We start from the raw sequence: 20,720 nt of genomic DNA on the forward strand, positions 1-20,720 counted from the left end.
ATCGCTGTCCATAAGAGTGCAGTTCTAGGAACAGCTAAGATACTGCACAGAATACTCAAACACCCAGGCCAGAGGACCCGAGACTGAGGAATAAACATACCACCCAGGAGGGGTGAGAAAATACATTTTTATATTAATTATTAATATAGAAATAGATATAAAATAAAAATCACTCAATGTTTGTCATTAAATTAATAAACTTTTTTTTCCCAGCAATAAACCAATTATCTGCCTCTTGCGACATCATCAAGGAGGCATGGCCTCCAATGCAATAATCAAATCCAGTTCTCCTCGTCAAAGAGCATTGGGGACATGATGCACATGTACGGCAAGCGTCCTGTGCACATTTAAGTTTTTTATAGAAAAGCATTATATCCAATGCATTCCCATGGGAATCCACATCACGTGGCCAAGTTTTACTCAGTCAGTGCTGCTGAAGCGCTTCTGGCTCTTTGACAGACAACCACCAGAGGTAGATTTAACTCAATGTGAACATTGCTTTTTCTACTAAACTGCAATGTTTTACATTCCAGGATTAAAACGACAGGCCATTGAGATATAGTGGTCAGGGTGACTTTCCCTTTAATGGCTTAACCATTTCTGTGGACATTTTCTCGTCAGCTCCCCTTCACTCCAACACAGGATAGCTTTTCACAAATGGACAGTTTTTCCAGATTTAGGCCTTTCAGAAATATTTTCATATAAGCTTTTTAATTAGAAACATAGAATGTGACGGCAGATAAGAACCGTTCGGCCCATCTAGTCTGCCCAATTTTCTAAATACTTTCATTAGTCCCTGGCCTTATCTTATAGTTAGGATAGCCTTATGCCTATCCCACGCATGCTTAAACTCCTTTACTGTGTTAACCTCTACCACTTCAGCTGGAAGGCTATTCCGTGCATCCACTACCCTCTCAGTAAAGTAATACTTCTTGATTTAATATTTAGAAAAACTGTTTAATATTTTTTTTACATATATATATATATATATATATAATATTAATATGTATTTTTTTTTATATTTTAATATTTTGAAAAACAAATTAAACTATATCCCAGAAATTGAAATCATTTGAAAAGCTTATCCAAAAATATTAAATTGAGGCCTCAGAGAGGAGAATGCTTGGGATATCGACTTTATTACTAAATCTGCAAAAACTGGGCTTTCAGTTTTTTTTCAAGTTATCCTTTGTTGGAGTGTACGGGAGGGGAAAAGGGAACTGACCACGAAGATGTGCGTGTATGGAGAACTAGAAGAGAGGTAGAGTGAAGGGGAGACTTGAGATGCCCTGGACCGATTTAAACTAATGGCCGCAGATTTCAACCAGGCAGCTTCATTTTCAATTAAAATGCTGCCTCCTAGCAAAACACCAAAAAAACCTCACAGGCGATTGGGAGACTATTTAAAACTCCAAAAATCTTAACCACTAGAGCCCTTTGTAGAGGTTATTATGCCAGAAGTATCATGCCTCGGTTGCCCAGTAATGGGACAATCGCTTTAGCAACGGTTTGCCCTCTTACCTGGGTTCCTGCTGGGTTTTGAGGCTCCTTTAACCACTGCTAACACCATTTTGGCTTCTGCCGAGCTGCAGGTGCCAAAAGCTGATCCAGTTTCCCTCTGTTGGTTGAGAGCGAAAACTGACCGCTGTCAGCCAATGAATTGCACACAGTGAATGCATATTTGGACAGAATTGGCATTAGTCAGCATGGAAATCCTGTTCTGGGAAGCATGGGAGAGGCTAGTGAACGGCAAGTGTCATGCTGCACCAATGAGCAGTGCCGAGGTACATTATATCGATTGCATCGCTGTGAGGAGTGTTCTACGTCTCATGCAGAGTGTGAAGATGCTGAAAATTGGTCCTGCAACATTAACAGTCTCATTTTACAAGATCCACTCAACCAAACTGTATTGGTTCTGGTGCTTAGAGTATGTGCTAAAATTCTGAATAACTATGAAATGTCTTGTGAAATATATATTGACACTAAGAATACTTTGATATAACTGTACTATAGAGGGCTGGAGGACTTAATGGTTGCAGGAGGAAGAAGTAGCATTTTATGGTTATGCCTTCAACGCTTACAATTAGTGTCCTTATTTATTTATAACATAGAAACATAGAATGTGACGGCAGATAAGAACCATTCAGCCCATCTAGTCTGCCCAATTTTCTAAATACTTTCATTAGTCCCTAACCTTATCTTATAGTAAGGATAGCCTTATGCCTATCCCACGCATGCTTAACCCCTTAAGGACCAAACGTCTGGAATAAAAGGGAATCATGACATGTCAGACATGTCATGTGTCCTTAAGGGGTTAAACTCCTTTACTGTGTTAACCTCTTCTTTTAACCTTTGCTGGTAAGTTTTATCCTGCAATCCATGAACCAGTTTAGTAGCCCTTCTCTGAACTCTCTCTTAAGTATCAATATCCTGCTGAAGATCTGGTCTCCAGTACTGCGTACAATACTCCAAGTAAGGTCTCACCAGTGTTCTGTTCAATGGCATGAGCACTTCCCTCTTTTTACTGCTAATACCTCTCTCTATACAACCAAGCATTCTGCTAGCATTTCCTGCTGCTCTATTACATTGTCTGTCTACCATTAAGTCATCAGAAATAATCACCCCTAAATCACTTTCCTCAGATGTTGAGATTAGGACTCTATCAAATATTCTGTACTCTGCCCTTTGGGTTTTTACGTCCAAGATGCATTATCTTGCATTTATCCACATTAAATGTCAGTTGCCACAACTCTGACCATTTTTCTAGTTTACCTAAATCATTTGCCATTTGTCTTATCCATCCTGGAACATCAACCCTGTTACATATCTTAGTATCATCTGCAAAAAGACATACCTTACCATCAAGACCTTCTGCAATATCACTAATAAAAATATTAAAGAGAATGGGTCCAAGTACAGATCCCTGAGGTACCCCACTGGTGACAAGCCCAAGCTTCGAATATACTCCATTGACTAAATCCCTCTGTTGCCTGTCACTCAGCCACTGCCTTACCCATTCAACAACATTGGAATCCAAACTTAAAGACAGCAATTTATTGATCAGCCTTCTATGTGCAACAGTGTCAAAAGCCTTACTGAAATCTAGGTAAGCAATGTCTACTGCACTACCCGGATCTATTATTTTAGTTACCCAATCAAAAAAATCAATAAGATTAGTTTGGCATGATCTCCCTGAAGTAAACCCATGTTGTCTCTGATCTTGAAATCCATGTGTTTTTAGATGTTCAACAATCCTATCCTTTAACATGGTTTCCATTACTTTGCCCACTACTGAAGTAAGGCTTACTGGCCTATAGTTGCCCGACTCCTCCCTACTACCTTTCTTGTGAATGGGCACAACATTCGCTAACTTCCAATCTTCTGGGACTACTCCTGTTAACAATGATTGGTTAAATAAATCTGTTAATGGTTTTGCTAGTACACCACTAAGCTCTATAACTTTGGGTGTATTCCATCAGGTCCCATTGACTTATTTGTCTTAACGGTTGGCAAACATAGGTGACATGACTGGATGTACTAATTTAAGAAAGAATGTAGTTTATTTTTATTTTATTTTATTTCAGTCTCTCTAAGTATCTTGTTACATGTAAAAATGAATTGCTGGTATTTCAATTCTATGCTCACAATGTGTTATTCCACATTTTTACTTTTATAGCAGGAAACCAGTATTGGCGTTGCTTTAATTTGAATGTACAATATCATTAGCAGCAATTGCTATTCTTTAGAGAGGACAAATGGCATGAACTTTAAGTAAGATGTACGTTTTTTAAAAAGATTTTATAATAATTACATGTCTAATTTATCTTTTATGTACTATTATCTTCTTATCAGAAAATGAAGAAGTTAAGGAAACGACATTGCGAGAACTCAAAATGCTTCGCACTTTGAAGCAAGAAAATATAGTGGAGCTGAAGGAAGCGTTTAGAAGAAGAGGAAAATTATACCTAGTCTTTGAATATGTTGAAAAAGTAGGTGTATGCAATGTATTTCAAAATTCAATCAATTTAATTTCTTCTTAGTCATGACTATTCTTCATTGATGAAATGGTAGCAAGATTAGAAATTGTAACAATATTGCCTATGTCATCTTAAAGTGGCTCTGTCACTTCAAACGTACATTTATTCTGTTGTTACCTCTTCTTTTCCTCTTTCAGAATCTGTTAGTCTTTTCTCCACATTTGATCTATTTCTCTTTAAAACACAAGTAACAAAGGAATTAAGTAGTAATTACTTTGTCTTATGTATTTGCCTATGCCTGACAAATCTTCTCAATGGGTGAAGCTTAAAGGGACATTAAAAATCAACTTTAGCTTAATGAGGCAGTTTTTGTGTATATATCATGCCTCTGCAGTCTTACTGTTCAATTCTCTGCCATTGAGGAGTTAAACCACCTATGTTTCTGTTTATGCAGACCTAGCCACACTTCCCTGGTTGTGACTCACACAGCCTGCGTGAAAAAATGGTTTAATTGTATTCAGATGTTAACATGCTTTATAGGTTTTTATCAGCTGCTCTGTGAATTGAACTTTAATCATGCACAAAAGACTCCTGCAGGGTCTAGTGCGCAGCACTGCCATTCAGTGTCTCCATCCTCTGCATGAAGACACCGAAACGTCCTTATAGAGATGCATTTATTCAATGCATCTCTATGAGGAGATGCTAATTGGCCAGGGTGGCATTTGGCCCTTTCCCTGCCCCACCTCCTTTGCTGAGATCATCAGAATTGACAATTGGCTGAGATCATCACTTCTGATGATCATGGGTAGAGCCAGCAACAGCAGACAGGAATAAAGGTAAGATTATACAATCTTTAAGGGGGTTGGATTGGCAAGATAGTATTTTTAAGACTATAGGGTTTGTGTTCCTGACCCCATAGTGTTCCTTTGAGCTAAATTTGATTTTGTGAGTATAATTTCTCTTTAAGGCAAGCTTCACTTCCTGTAAGTTTGTTCACTCTTGTTCAGCTTTGTTAAGTGCAGGAAAAAATCATAATGCTTAATAGTCAGCCTACTGGACATTCAAATAAAATTAACATACGTGCTAATTTTTGCACAGATTAATGGGGAGCTATCATTTTCTGGGAGTTTTAATATTATATTTACTTATCCCTATATTTAACATATAGCTATTTGTGAAGGACCCAATCGTGTTCAAACCACCATCTGCACCCTCCTTGCATCTTCTAAATATAGTTAAATCTTACTTTTGTTCCAGTCTGCTGATGCTGGCCCTGCACCTGATCTGCCACCTTGATAAACACAGCCCTGACCAATCAGCATCTCCTCATAGAGATGTATTGACTTAATGTATCTATATGAGGAGAGTTTCGTTCTCTATGCAGAGGGTGGAGACGCTGAATGGCAGTGCTGCACACTGTGCAGCAGTACCCTAGCGAGCACCTCTAGCAGCCATCTGAGGAGTGGCCAGTGGAGGTATCCCTAGGCTGTAATGTAAACATTGCATTTTCAGTGTTTTACTGCAAAAAGCCTGAAGGGAATGATTATACTCACCAGAACAAACACAATAAGCTGTATTTGTTCTGGTGACTATAGTGTCCCTTTAAATATAGAAATCCTCTTTACCCTGCAAAAGTGTCTCCCTTTTATTTGTTGTCATAAACTCTGTCCTTTTTTGCACCTGGCATGGAGAAAGCATGGAGAGTAAAGGAGAAATAAAATTCCATTTCTCTTTTTCCTTTGCAATGTTTGCCCTGTCTAAACTGGATTATGATGTAATATTTTTTTTTTTTTTTTTTTAATTGGTGTAGTTTTTTTTTGTAATAGAAAAAAACATGTTTTATTTTATTTTAAGGGAACACTATAGGATCCAGAACACAAACAAGTATTCCTGACCCTATAGTGTTAAAACCACCATCTAGGCCCCCTGACACCCCTTGTCTCCCTAGATATAGTAAAATCATACTTGTATTCAAGTCTGCAGCTGCAGCTGTACATGATGTACCTGCAGTCTGCTGACATCATAAGAAGTGGTGGTCTGAGCCAATCATAGTGCTTCCCCATAGGATTGGTTGAGACTGTCAAGGAGGAAGATCAGAGGCAGACCCATCACAAGTCAAACACAGCCCTTTCCAATCAGCATCTCCTCGTAGAGATCCATTGAATCAATGCATTTCTATGAGGAAAGTTCAGTGTCTGCATGCAGAGGGTGGTGACATTAAATGGCAGTACTGCACAGCATGCAGTATTGCCCCAGGAAGCATCCGAGGAGTGGCCAGTGGAGTTATCACTAGGCTGTAATGTAAACACTGCATTTTCTCTGAAAAGACCGTGTTTACTGCAAAAAGCCTGAAGAGAATGATTCTACTCACCAGAAAAAAATACACTAAGCTGTAGTTGTTCTGGTCACTCTAGTGTCGATTTAAGGACTCGTGGTTGTGGATAAAACATGATTATTGTTAGCATTTATATAGCTCTTTACAATTATTGAAAGGGGGGATACTTAGAGGTGAAGGCCGTGCTCAAACAAGCTTATGAGGATTTGAGTTAGGTGTGTGTGTGTGTATATAGATAAGTGTCTTACCCAAAGATACTTACTAGTGCCTGGGAACCTGGAAGTTTTTAATCCTTGCGGCCCAGACAAGGGGTTTGTTGTAGAAAACAAGAAAAAAACAGGTTTGTGCCAAGTATAAATTGAAATAAGTATGGATGTATGTGTGTATATGTATATACCGTATATACTCGAGTATAAGCCGACCCGAATATAAGCCGAGGCCCCTAATTTTACCTGACAGGAGCTGACAGGAGCTGCAGGAGAGGTAAGTACAGCTCTGCCAGCCCCCCTCTCCCCCAGTCTGTATTTTGGCAATGCAAATTGCCATAATACAGACAATTGACTTGAGTATAAGCCGAGTTGGGGTTTTTTAGCACAAAAAATGTGCTAAAAAACTCGGCTTATACTCGAGTATATACGGTATATATATATATATATATATATATATATATATATATATATATATATATATATATATATATATATGCAGTAAAACACAATAGTGATAGAAATAGTGATAGATATACCCGAGAGGAATTAAACATGGGTCTTTTTTATATAAGCCTTTGAGGAGGTGATGCTTTAGTGTAGATCAGTCAAAGGTCCTCCTTGGCGTTCAAATAAATTAGGTTTTGATTGAAGTAGGGAGTTCTGTTATTAGCATCTCATGTAAAATATAAGCAGAAAAGAAAAAACAATAGTGCAACCCAGTATGTACAATATCTCAATTATGTGAAGAAAAATAATGCGCTCACAAGGATAGAGCCTTCTATCAGCTCTTAGATAAGGTTCTAAGTGGTATCTTCCCCACTCAGGGATGACACTGGAATTTTTCTCTTTGAGTGTTTACAGTGAAAGCGGCATATGAAAGAATAAAAACAGGATATAGTGCTCACTGTTTCAAACAAATACAAGTGTGTGGAAAAGTATTAAAAAAAAGTATTACAATTTCAAGAGCACCTTATGCTCAATGATATCAGCTTAGGTGGAATGATGCCCACCAAGGATATATATGAGTAGAGGTAGACGCTGTGATGGTCCCTGTAGAGGCTCTTTTAAGATGGTAAAATAAATGCAGGATACAAAATAAAAAACATAAAATTTAGAGGGTAAAAACAATATTTATTGTAATACACCACACAAAATGAAATAAATGCAAATTAAAAAATCCTTCTGAATAGCAAACATAACATCTCATGAAAAAAAGTTTTATTCAATAAGTAATGCTCAACGTTTTATTCAATGGTATGAATTCCAGAGATGTGACTGTTCCCCCTAATTAAATGTTCTGTACATGTAAAGGTGCTTACCAAATTGTAATGTCCTTAACCCCTTAACGACGAGTAACGGACGAGGTCCGTCACTCAGGGGAATGCGTTAATGGCGAGTGACGGACCTCGTCCGTCACCCGATAAAATTAACCCCAGATCGCCGCAATCGCGGCGATCGTTGGGTTAATGGTGCTCCGGTCTGCCTCTGCATTAGAGGCAGACCGGGAGCACCGGATCGGGCTGTCACAGTACATGTGCCCGCTCTGACAGCATGTCAGAGCGGGCACATGTGCTCAGTATACTCACCTCCGCCTCCCTGCACTTCCGGGTTCAGTGTGAAGTGCAGGGAGACGGATCAGTGTTGATCCTGCCCCCTGCTGGAAAAAAAATAAAGTTTAATTAAAATCCCACCCCCCTTAACCCCCCCCCTTTACCCATTTTAATAAAAAAATTAACCCCTTCCCTGCCAATTGATCACTGACTACAGTGATCAATTGGCAGGGATTACATTTTACTATGATCTGATTTATTTTTTTAACCCCTGAGGGTTAATTATTATTTTTTTAACCCTCAGGGGTTAAATTTATTTTATTAATTAATTTAAATATTTTAAAGTTATAAATTTAGCTAGCTGGGGAGGGTGGAAGTTAGTGGGGAATTGGGGGATTTAGTATTAGGCTAACTAGGGGTTAACGTTAAAAAAAGTTTAAAAATAAGCTTTAAAAAGTTAAAAAATTAAGTTAAAAAAAGTTTTAATAACGTTTAAGTAAAAAATTTAAAAAAATAAACCCTTTACCCAGTCCAAATAAAAATTAACCCCTTCCCTGCCAGTCGATCACTGCCTACAGTGATCAAAATACAGATCACAGTATTATACTGTGATCTAATTTTTTTTAACCCCTGACGATTAACTGTTATTTATTTTTTAACCCTTAGGGGTTAAATTTATTTAATTAACTAATTTAAATATTGTATAATTAAATATTTTGCTAGCTGGGGTGGGTGGGAGTTATGGGAAAATGGGGAATTTACTGTTAGTGCTGCTTACTGCTAGTTAGGGGTTAATGTAAAAAAAAAGCTTAGAAAAATGTTAAATCTGTAAAAAAAAAGTTTTACGAAAGTTTAGGAAACTTTAAAAAAATTAATAAGCAAAACAAAAGTTTAAAAAATAGTTTTAAAAAGTAAAAAAAGTTTTAAAAAGTAAAAAAAATACATTTAATAACGCTCATTACCACTACACCTGGTACAAGCTAGCGGAAAAATGATCCCACGCTAAGGTTCAAAATATGCCTTTTGAAATACCCTGGTATGTCTTCTTTAAGAAATGGTATGGCTTTATGGGGTATTTGGATTATATAGCCTGGTAAAATACTCTAAAATGGGACATGGGCACAGCGTAAAAATTTAAAGTTTAAAAAAAAAAAATGGAATGTCAGTGTCCCAAATGTGCCCCTCCGATGTCCACATATACCTGGTAAAGGTACATACGGGGGTATTTTTGTACTCCGCAGACATAGCTGAGCAACATATGAAGTATTATACAGTGGTAGTACACATATGGTTTGCAAAATATACGGTGCAAACTCACTTTGTGTGTCAAAAAGGCAGAAAAAAACGCTTATTACCACTACACCTGTTACACGCTAGCGGAAAAATGATCCCACGCTAAGGTTCAAAATATGCCTTTTGAAATACCCTGGGGTGTCTACTTTAAGAAATGGTAGGCCTTTGTGGGGTAGTTTGAATTTAAAACCTGCGAAGATGCTTGGAAATTGCACATAGGCCCGGCGTCAAAATTCAAAGTTCGGTAAAAACTGATATGGCTTGGTCTCCTATATGGCACTGTAAAATAGTCCTATATGGTCTCCTATATGGCACAAAATAGTGCCATAGACATACAATGGGGGTGTCCTTTTACTCAGAAGACTTAGCTGAGCATATTTTGGGGGGTTTGAACTTAGTGGCACACATGAAATATACAAAATGCCCAGCAAAAATGCAATCCGTATGTAAAAAATGCACAAAATTATTTTTTACCACATACTTTGGCATGTAATGGTAAAAAAATGGGGGCATGTTAAGGCACAATATGCACCTTATGAGATACCCTGGAGTGTCTACTTTTACAAATGGTAGGCCTTTGTGGTGTTTTTTTGAACAGTCAAACTGTTATAATACCCCAAATGGAAGCATAGGCTCATTAAATCCGTCTCTCAAAATTCTACTGTGAATACTGAAAAGGACAGGTCTCCTATATGGCACTGTAGCTTCACGAAATAGTGCCAAAGACATACAATAGGGGTACCGTTGTACTCAGCAGAAGTAACTGAACACATAATAAAACTTTGTACAGGAATAGCACACACCAACTTTACAAAATACACATGAGAAGTTCTTTGTTATACGTTTGTGTGTGAAAACCCCCAAAAAACACAATTTTACTCCAATATTTAGCAGAGGTTGGCGGTAAAATGGCTACGTAGAAAGTGCCAAAACAACCTTAGGTAAATAGCCTGTGGTGTCTACTTTATATAAATATATACTTTTGTGTGGCAATTTTGTTTTCTTTTATGGCTATTAAGCTTACAAGACAAGCATACCAAATTCTAAAATTGCTCCACATTAAAAGTTTATTTTACTCCTTGTGCTTTGTGACCTGTAACTACCAAAAAAAAACTTAAAATCCCAGACACATTATATATTCTGTAATTCAGAACAACTAAATTAATTTATTTTTAATTACTTTCCTTAACCTGCACTAATTAGGCACACATTATTATTTCAAAAACTGTAAAAAAAATCTAAATTTTTCATTTTTTTTGCATTTTTCTGTATTTTTTTTATAATAAATAAGCATGTGTGTATATATATATATATATATATATATATATATATATATATATATATATATATATATATATAGTTACATCAAATGAAAGCCCTTTCTGTCCTTTAAAAAACGGTATATAATATGCGTCGGTGCAATAAATGAGTCAAATGCAAATTGCAGTTGAACGCAAACAGCAAAAAATGCAAAAAATGCCGTTGTCATAAAGTGAAAGACAAGCTTCCGAAGCTCTGTCCTTAAGGGGTTAAAGAGTTATTCCAATCATCACGACCACTTCATATTTAAAGCGCTTTATAATTATAGAATGGGGATAATTGTAGACTAGTACATTTCATTTTAATTTATGTAATTTACATACAAAATATTAACAGAGACAAGAGTACAAAGGTAATAACTGAACCCTAGGTATGCCCTTTCAGACAAGCACTTCAAGGTTGGTAGGTATTGCTTGAATCCATTACAGAGTAACCTGGCCAGTGCTTTTTTTGTTGCATTGCTAGGTGATTCATCCGTCAATACGCTAAGATCTAATAATTGTATGTTAGTGAGATTGTTCCATTGGCCATTTCTATATATAGCTTTGAATGCAGAACTTGTGCACTGTGTTGACACAGTGTACCTTGTGATTGTCACTGATTAGTCATGTTCTAGAGTAAGTTAGAATTATTGCATCTTCAATTTAAATAAAGAAATAGAAAGTGTGTGTATGTATGTGTGTATATTTATATATTCGTGTGTATGTGTGTGTGTGTGTATATATATATATATATGTATATACGTATATGTATATTTTGTATTTGTATATATTTTTTTAATTCTTTATTTTTTCGTGCGAAGAATAAAGCAGTAACATACAATGCTAGTGTACCACTGACCATTTCAGAATTAACGATCGGTTTAAAATTCGGTATGCAATCCAAATTGACAGCACATTTTATGTTATGTAATGCAAACAATGAGCTTAATGTAGCATATTTTAATTAAATGGAAGTGAGGACTACTGGTCCGGTTGATTGCTCTGGAGTGCCCCTCTCTGGGTGCTCTGCATGCCTTGGAATGCGGTCGTTGCGTCCTGCCTTCTATGCTCAAGTCCTTATGTATAAAACATATAAAAAGCAGTCCCTGATAAGAATGTCAGTAAAATTAAAACATTATAACATCAAGAGAAAAGTATATTTAACATTTGTAATGGGTAAGTGCACGCCTGTCTCTACAGGCATACAAGATCCTTTCAAGTGGTGGCAGCCACATAGTTGTCTGGTTTTTCCCCCTGGGGTACAAATGTGCTGGATTCTATGTGTGTGTTGGGGAGGTGGTAGTGCGTAGTATGACCAGGGTGCAATTGGCAGTCCCAGTGTTGGGAGAAGATCCTTCTCTTTCTGGAAATCCCAGACCGAATATGTTGCGGTGCCGTGTTGGATTTATAGCATGCGCTGTATTTTCCACCTGTACGTGACGCCTTTAGACCGGAGGAGAGACGAGAAGGTCTGGAAGGTCTCCACACCATGTTGTTCCCGGACAAATCCGCATAAAACGTGAGTGGCATGCCTTCGAAGGTGTACGGTGAGTGGTTCAGAACTGCGTACATGACAGCTGCTTTATCTTTGCTGCTTTGGAAATCGTACTAAGAGGTCTCTCGGTGCTGAGGTTGGTGCTTTGAAAGGCGGAATATCCCCTCCAGTCCCACCAGTTTAGCTTGCCTGGTGGGTAGTATTTCTGTGAGGAGTCGCCATATAAGATGTGTCAGATCTGTCTCTGGAGTCTCCTCTGATATACCTTTTATCGTGAGGTTCAGTCTGCACCTCTGGTCCTCCAGCACCGCAAACCTTTGGTCTGTTTTCGCTTGTTGGATTTGCAGGTCTTGCACTGCGCGTTTAAGTCGGGCTGTTTGCTGGGTGTTGTGGTGGGTGTCGCTCTCCAGTGCTCCCATGCGGCTCGTTATGCCTTTTCAGAGCTGGACCATGTCGGCCTGGATGGTACACTGGAGATCTGCAAGCAGATCTTTCATGATCGCTGTCCTCACCGGGGTCGAGTCTGAGTGAGAGGTGGTAGTCTTGAGAGCCCTCCGCTCCAGTGTGTGTCCCTCTGCCTTTCCCAGTGAAAGGTCGTCTGAGATCTCAGTGTCGTCGTCTGAGAAGTCAGCCATTTTTGGGGTTCACACCGCTATGGGCCTGATGCCATAAGTCACCGATATTCATCCCCATTCTCGGCTTATTGGGTCTGGGATTTTTGTTTTTCCGCCTATTATGTTGGGGGTCAGCTGCAGCTTTGTAATGCGGGCTTTGAGAGTATGAAAAATCCCTTTAGTCTTGTGTTGATTAGGTTGTCAGCACGGAGCTCATGCAACATGCGGCCATCCAGATCAGTAGCTTGGCTCCACCCCTCGTATATTTTGTATTTTGATTGTAGTATATTGTTCAGTTTTCCTATGGCTCATTATTTTGTTTGAGCATCTTCACCCCCCAGTAACCCCATATTAACAAAAATTAGGAATGCCTAAAACCTTGACTGTTTGTGTGAATTTTCTGAATTCTATGGCAGCCAATGGCTGTAAGAGTGTTAATAGAAATGTAGTCTAGCAACAGCTTCTTGAGGATAAATCTGACTGCCATTCTGGGGCCAAGAAGCATGTTTTCCAATTTTGTTGCAAAATTGGAAATGCTTCATACTGTTTTTTTTTTTTTTTTGCCTTCTTTTGGATCAACAAATAAAGCAGATGTGAGAAAAGCTGAACTTCATGGTCATGTTTCTTTTGTAACTAAGTAACAGCAGGATTGACTTCTGGTGTCGACCATTGACATACCTCCCAATATTTCAAATTGCCTGAGAGGGAATGTATGTTTAGTGGTGTGACTGCGAGTGTGGGCAGGGCTTACTGGTAACAATCTATGCAACAAAAATTTATTTTAGAATAAGAATAATGTATCTTATTTACATAGACTGTTTTCTAAACACATTTAATGTAGTTTAAAGACAAAGTACTGTGAGAATTATTGCTGTGAAGCTCTGTTATACATTCCTACACATCTCCAATACTGAACTCTTGGAAAAGAGGGACATTATTAAAGGGAGTTGACCCCAAAATAGGGGCATTTGGGAGGTGTGTTGATATGTGTTTGTAACTAGGCCTCATGCATTTACTGTATATATATTTAGGAAAAACAGTAGATTATTGACACTGACATAGTTTGCTTATATATTCTAAATGACGGATGCCTATGTTTAGTTTACAAGAAATTAGGACATTCATAGCCCAACAGCTTCATTCATTCTAAAGTTTTACATATGTACGCTATTTTTTTAGACTGTACTTGTCCCAAACCATTGGTATGAGATTATATGCTTCTCTATATTGTATGAAACTGATCTGTGATCCAGAGCTCTGTTTGTATGACTGCATTGGCATACTTCTCTTGGCCGGCAAACAAACCAGACTTTGAGTGGGTTTAAGAAGTTGGAATGAGCTGTGGGAAATTGCAGTAAGATTAATACTGAACCTTCTCGTGCTCTTTTTCCTTATTTAGAACATGCTCGAGTTGCTGGAAGAAATGCCAAATGGAGTTCCTTCTGAAAAGGTCAAGAACTACATCTACCAGTTAATAAAAGCAATTCACTGGTGCCACAAAAATGACATTGTCCATCGAGGTGAGAATCTTTATAAAGTCGTGGTAAACTGTACCATTATTCCTAAATATACCTCCAGTGACGCAAACAGTTGAGGATTTTTTTTTTAAATGCACCTGTCATGTCATCTGTGACTATGTCTATGGAGGCATCAATGTTATACTCGTGTCATGTAAATATGTAATACATTGTGTTAGCCTTATTGGAGTAAAATATAATACGATTTAGGTAACCAGTTGAGATATATTCCTGACTTTCTGCCATAATAGTAGGACAAAAATTCCACTGACCATTTTACTGCTGGGAACACTGCTGAAGTCAGAAAATTTTATAAAATAAAGCTGAGCTAAACATGTGATTTTATTGCAAATTTTTATGATATCAAGCTCAATAAGCCAATATTGCAAAGTTAAAGCACCACTGTCATGGTGGCATCTGTTTTTTATTTAACCCCCTCCCAACTACACTACATCTAATTGCCCCCCTAGTCACCACCAAATGCTCCTGGTCCCCCATATTACCTTTTTAAAACCTAGGTCCTGGGCACCGCCATCTTTGTATGGACAAATAAAGGCCCTGTGGGACACGTCATCTTCCCACACTAGATAGCGCTATGAAATTCCCGTGCATGCCCAGTTAAACACTTGGGCATTTGAATTTCGTCTATTCATTCATCAGGAAGACGGCGGGTGGGAGCCAAAAGTAACAAATAGGGGTTGCCACCTCTTTTGGGAAAAAATACCAGCCATTCTAATTTGCATAATTAATTATATATGCGTCACATCACAGGGCATGACGTACATACAAGAATGAGAACAGTTGGAAGGAGAAAATTCCCTAAATCACTAATAAATTCCTTACAATGTTTGTACTTTGTCTGACTGTGTGTATAGCATTGTGAATGTGAGGCAGTGTGTGTATGTACTGTCTGTATGAGTGTGTGTGTGTAGTAATGTGTATAGTAGTATGTCGTTGCATAAATGTGTATAACAGTGTGATCTTACTGTTGTCTAAGCGTGTGTCATTGTCTGTATACTCTGAGTGTGTGTCTACAATATCTGTGTATGTCATTGTGTGTGTGTATATAATATATAACAATGTGTGTACATGCCATTTATAATAGATTGATATTCTGGTTCTATTTCTTTCACCATTCTCCCATCTGACTGTTGAAAACATACACATGCTACTAAATACAAACACACACAGACTGCTGTATACACACACAGACTGCTGTATACACACAAAGACTGCTGTATACCCACACACAGACTACTGTATACCCACACACCGACTGCTAAATACAAACACAGAGACGCAGACTACTAAATACACACGTAGACTGCTGAATACATACAAAGACTGTTGCATACACACAGACACTGCTGAATACGTGCACAGACTGCTGAATACATACAGACTACTGAATACACACAGACTGCTGAATGCATACATAGAAAGACTGCTGAGTACACACAGAAATACTGCTGAGTACACACAAAGACTGCTGAATACATACAGAGACTGCTGTGTGCACCCACAAAGACTGCTGAATACATTCAGAGACTGCTGAATATAAATACACACAGACTGCTGAATACACAAGGACTGCTAAATACATACACACAGACTGCTGAATACATACACATACACACAGACTGACTGCTGAATACATACACGCAGACTGCTTAGTACTAGTACACACACACACAGACTGATGAACACATACACAGACTGATAGACTGCTGAATGCATACACAGACCACTGAATACACACACACACTGATTGCTGAATACAGACACACACAGACTGCTATATACACACCCACATTGATTAATACACACACACACACTGATGGCTGAATACAGACAAACACAGACTGCTATACACACACACAAACTGCTGCATATATATACACACACACACACACACACACACAAGTACCTGTTCTCAAGACTCAGCTCCTGCTGCCATACTTCCACCTCATTCTACCTGCAGCTCCTGCTCCTCCCATGCGGACTCTATTAGTGGAGAGGGCAGGGACAAGCTGCGACATCCCCATCTCAACCCTCTCCACACAGCACTAGCACCGAGTTTTATTAGTACTGCCTGAGAGCACTGCACACCCTGGTGGCCTGTGTCGATATTGCAGCACATTCTCCTCATAGAAAAATACCGCAATTGTATTTGCAATACCGGCACGGGCCAACAAGCACCAAATACCAGCCAGGTGGCAACCCTAGCATAAGGTGGGGGCTAAATGTAAAAAAATACCTCTCCCCTCCGCCCTCACAAGTGACTAGTGGATCCCAAGCCTCTAGTCACCCCTCTCCCCAATAAAATGAAACCCTACCTACTCCCTGACCCTAAAAATAGTTAGGGTGGAAAAAAAAAACGAAATACCTGCAAATAAAAAAAAAAATCGACTTACCATTAGATGTCTTCTTTTTTCTTAAACCTTCTTTTTTCAGCTCTAAGAAGGCCAAATAAAAAGCCATAATTCCCATTGAACTTTGAAAATAAAATAAAATAACCTGAGCACAAAAAATAAATAAATCCATCTTCACCCAGCGAGGGCATCAAACTGACTAAGCTCCGCAGGGTGGGGAAAGGCTTATAAACCAACCAATAAGCTTTGCTGATGGGTAAATTTGCGCCTTGCAAGTTACCAATCAGAGGAAGCGATTGGGGAAAGGTAAGTTCAGCATGACATTGCTTTTTAGGGCTACATCATAGCATTCTGTAGTGATTCCACAGTAAGTAGCCAAACCATTTTCAAATGGTTTGACACTTGGTATGGGCGCTCAGAATGTCCCTTTCTGCATTAGCTCAATTTCTTCACAATGGAATTCATTAGTTAAGAGGTTACAATCTCAGCCAATGAATTCTGTGGAACGCCAGGCAGGATCGATGTCTGTGATAAGAACACAAATACACAATACAATTTGCCACTACGTTTTTGACAGTGGTTTTGTCTCACTCGAAATATTGCTTGATAGAACCAACATAAAATGTGTTAACTGTTTCCCTCAATTGTGAGCCACTGCGCGTGGCCATTATTTATTCTATACAAACAAAATGCATGAATTAGGGATCCTTATGAACCCACTTCACCAGAAGGGACCTTTCATTTTACATAAAAAATTAGTAAGAGGAACCAACAGAAATAGCCTCTAAATAATTCCTCTGACACTATACATTTTTATGATTACTTATAATTCATAATAGTGCCCCAACCTTCATATCCTCCCTTATAAACTTCTTGCATCCTGAATAATTCCTCTGTGCCAGTTACATGCTTCTCTGTTTGCACTTGCACCACGGACAACTGTTTTCATGGCTTCACTAAAGTCGAAACGTTTTCTGAAATACCCTTCAACAGTCAATTTGACTTTCCCTTACTTTTCAATAGTTTAAAAATCCTTAAGTAAATAAGGATAAAACTATCCTTGAGTAAATCAGGATAAAATAAGGATTGCATATTTCATCTGAAAGAGGTGTTACAGGGGTCTGATAGGGGTGGGCAGGCCGGCCCACCAAACTACCGTATATGATCAAATGGGAAAAGGAACTGAATTGTATTCTTGAATGTGGCCAATGGCAATCTGCAAATGAGATTAAATAAAACATCCATGTACTGTCTTAACCATATAGAAGCTACGAATAAGATTTGGATGAGGAGGTATTTAACACCCTGGTGCCTCTCCCATATATATGAGGGGGCAACATCAGCGTGTTGGAGGTGCAATACGTAGGTGGGCTCTTTGAGCTATGTCTTTTGGAGCTGTCTGTCTACTGTTCATACCTGTCTGTCTACTGGCTGTCAATTAAAAGTTTGATCAAAGAAGTGGTTAGGTACGACATGCTACTATCACTGGCCACCTATCTTTTGCACATACTCCCCATTGAAATTCCTCAGCATAAGGCAGCATTGATTATCCATATTTTCATAGCGGCTAAAGTGTGCATAGCCAGGTAATGGAAAAGTAAACAAGTCCCTGATGTGACGAAAGTCATTGCTAAAGTCTCATACACGAAAGAGTTTGAGGCTATTTCTCATAAACTGTCAGACACCATAAACCGTTTTTATAAGAGATGGGATAGCTGGAATAAATAGAACTTTAGGGTGACATATCTTCCTTTATTTATAACATGTAGAGACTAATAAACAGAACAAACAAAGGTTTCCCCTCTTTGCCTCCCTCTGTTATACAGGGGTTAAAGCACACTAAACTAAGCCAAGTTGTGATTGCTATGGCTGATTCAAAGCACACATTGTTGTTAAAATTGTTAAATTATATATTATTTTGTGCAGCTTGGATTTTGTTTTTATTACTTATTTTGAAATTGGATCATATTGACCTTTAATGTGCCTGCACATGGATTATCATATTGTTTTGATGCATTGTATATGTATTTGTGATGCCTGTGCGTTGTAGATGATCGCCCTTTGACAGGGCTATTTGGATGATTCTGATATTATTTGTCATATGCTGTACAAATTTTGAAAACAAAATTATTCAAAATCTTAAAAAAAAAAACAACTTAAAATAAGAAAAAAAACCTTAAGTACTTAACTCTTTAGGAAGGCATATCAACTAACCAATGAAAACAAATCTGCCACCCCAAAAACAATTCTGAGCATTTCATAAAGAGACAGTCTTTCTGAAATGTTCATAAAGACTAAGTTGAAGTTACAATGCAATGAAAACATATTATAAGACAAAGTAGAGGCTACTCTCATATTAAACCCTCAAGGTGACAGTACTTTACAAAAAGGCAGAACTGCCATCAAGTCCTGCCAATTCCCCCAGCCATTTGCAATGGTTGTAGACATAATGTAATATCATAGTCAGTTATCATGTGACTATATCTATGGAGGCATCAATGCTATACTCTTGTGCATGAGTAAGAGTACAGCTCTGATGTGGAATATTGGTGGATGAAGATGGTGGCGCTCTTGGAGGACTGCATCCGTTAAATATAACTCACCCATGCTGCACCCTCAAACTGCCTCACCTCGAGCTGCGATGTCACCATCGGCGTCTTTGCAAAATATTCAAAGACCCAGAAGATGACAGTCACTTTAATAAATACATATATATATAAATATAAATATATATATATATATATATATATATATATATATTTATATATATATATATATAAAGCACAAAAATATATACATATACAAAAATATATATATATATATAAAAATAGAATTCATGGTCCGCACTCTCGATCTTCATAAAACTTAACTTTTAATGTTTACATTATAAAAAAAATAATAAATGTGATGCTAAACAGCTTCAACGTTTCAGTCCCCAATCAGAAAGTCGCAATCGGAGACTGAAACATTGACACTGTTTAGCATCACATTCATTATTTTTTTATAATGTAAACATTAAAAGTTACGTTTTATAAAGATCGAGAGTGTGGACCATGAATTCTATTTTTGTATACTAGTGTGACTACAGTCTGGCACCCGGTATTTACAATCACATCAGAGTCAGCCTGTGTGCAACGTATTTTTGGATATATATACAATAATCAATAAAGGGGTACTCCTGGACTTGAAAAATGTGTAACTGGTTTATTGTGTAAAAAACATGAGGATCGACGTTTCGACTTATGCAGTTCTTTCTCAAGATTTTTCAAGTCCAGGAATGCACCTTCATTGATTGTTGTATATATACCGCGGGTTTGCACCCTGGCAGAGTATATATTTTCTATGTAAATGGGCAGAGTGCCAAACTTGCTATTGGTGTGTGTATATATATATTGTCATTTCATTTTTAGTGTATATAATAATTATATTATATTATTAATTAGACATTGAGGGACCTGCCTTATAACCCAAGCATACATATTAGAGAATGTAATTTGCAAATCCTATATTTGTCCCTATAACTTTCCAAAACCACATAAAACCTTTACGTGGATGTACTGTTGTACTTTTGGGACATTGATGAACACAAATATGAGTGTTTTAGACCAGTGAAACGTACAATTACAATGATATCATGAGTAAAAAATTTATTTTTGTGTGAAAAATGAAAAAAAATATACATACTTTGGCCAGGTTTTGTGTCTAAGTGTCTTCTACAAAAGACTGGACATACCCTATTTTGAAACCTTGGGTTGTCTACTTTTGCAAATGGTATGCCATGATGGGGGTAATTTTCATTCCTGGACTACCATACAGTCTTAAAGGCAACATAGGCCCTGCAAACCAATCTGCCAAATTTTAATGGGTAAAAACTGAAATGGGCAAGCTCTTTATTTGACCTTGTAACTTACCAAAACACCATAAAACCTGTACATGGGGGGCATCGTTGTACTCGTGGGACATCACAGCATGCAAATATGTGTGTGTTGTATTGCAGTATAAGCTAACAGTATTATGACATTCACAGTTAAAATACAGCATTTTCTTAATTTCTCAC

The 20,720-nt window shown here is 37.9% G+C and overlaps 1 protein-coding gene across 4 annotated transcripts in view; it reads left to right on the top strand.

The window, feature by feature from the left end:
• CDKL5 (cyclin dependent kinase like 5) overlaps nt 1-20,720 on the top strand; it is a 177,710-nt gene that overhangs the window by 68,307 nt on the left and 88,683 nt on the right. For all 4 annotated transcript variants that reach the window (XM_063450183.1, XM_063450185.1, XM_063450184.1 and 1 more), the window contains exons 4-5: nt 3,853-3,989; nt 14,174-14,294. In XM_063450183.1, coding sequence (XP_063306253.1) covers nt 3,853-3,989; nt 14,174-14,294 — 258 coding nt within the window. The remainder of the gene's footprint in view (nt 1-3,852; nt 3,990-14,173; nt 14,295-20,720) is intronic.

The sequence above is a fragment of the Pelobates fuscus genome, chromosome 1, assembly GCF_036172605.1.
Source record: "Pelobates fuscus isolate aPelFus1 chromosome 1, aPelFus1.pri, whole genome shotgun sequence".
NCBI lineage: Eukaryota > Metazoa > Chordata > Amphibia > Anura > Pelobatidae > Pelobates > Pelobates fuscus.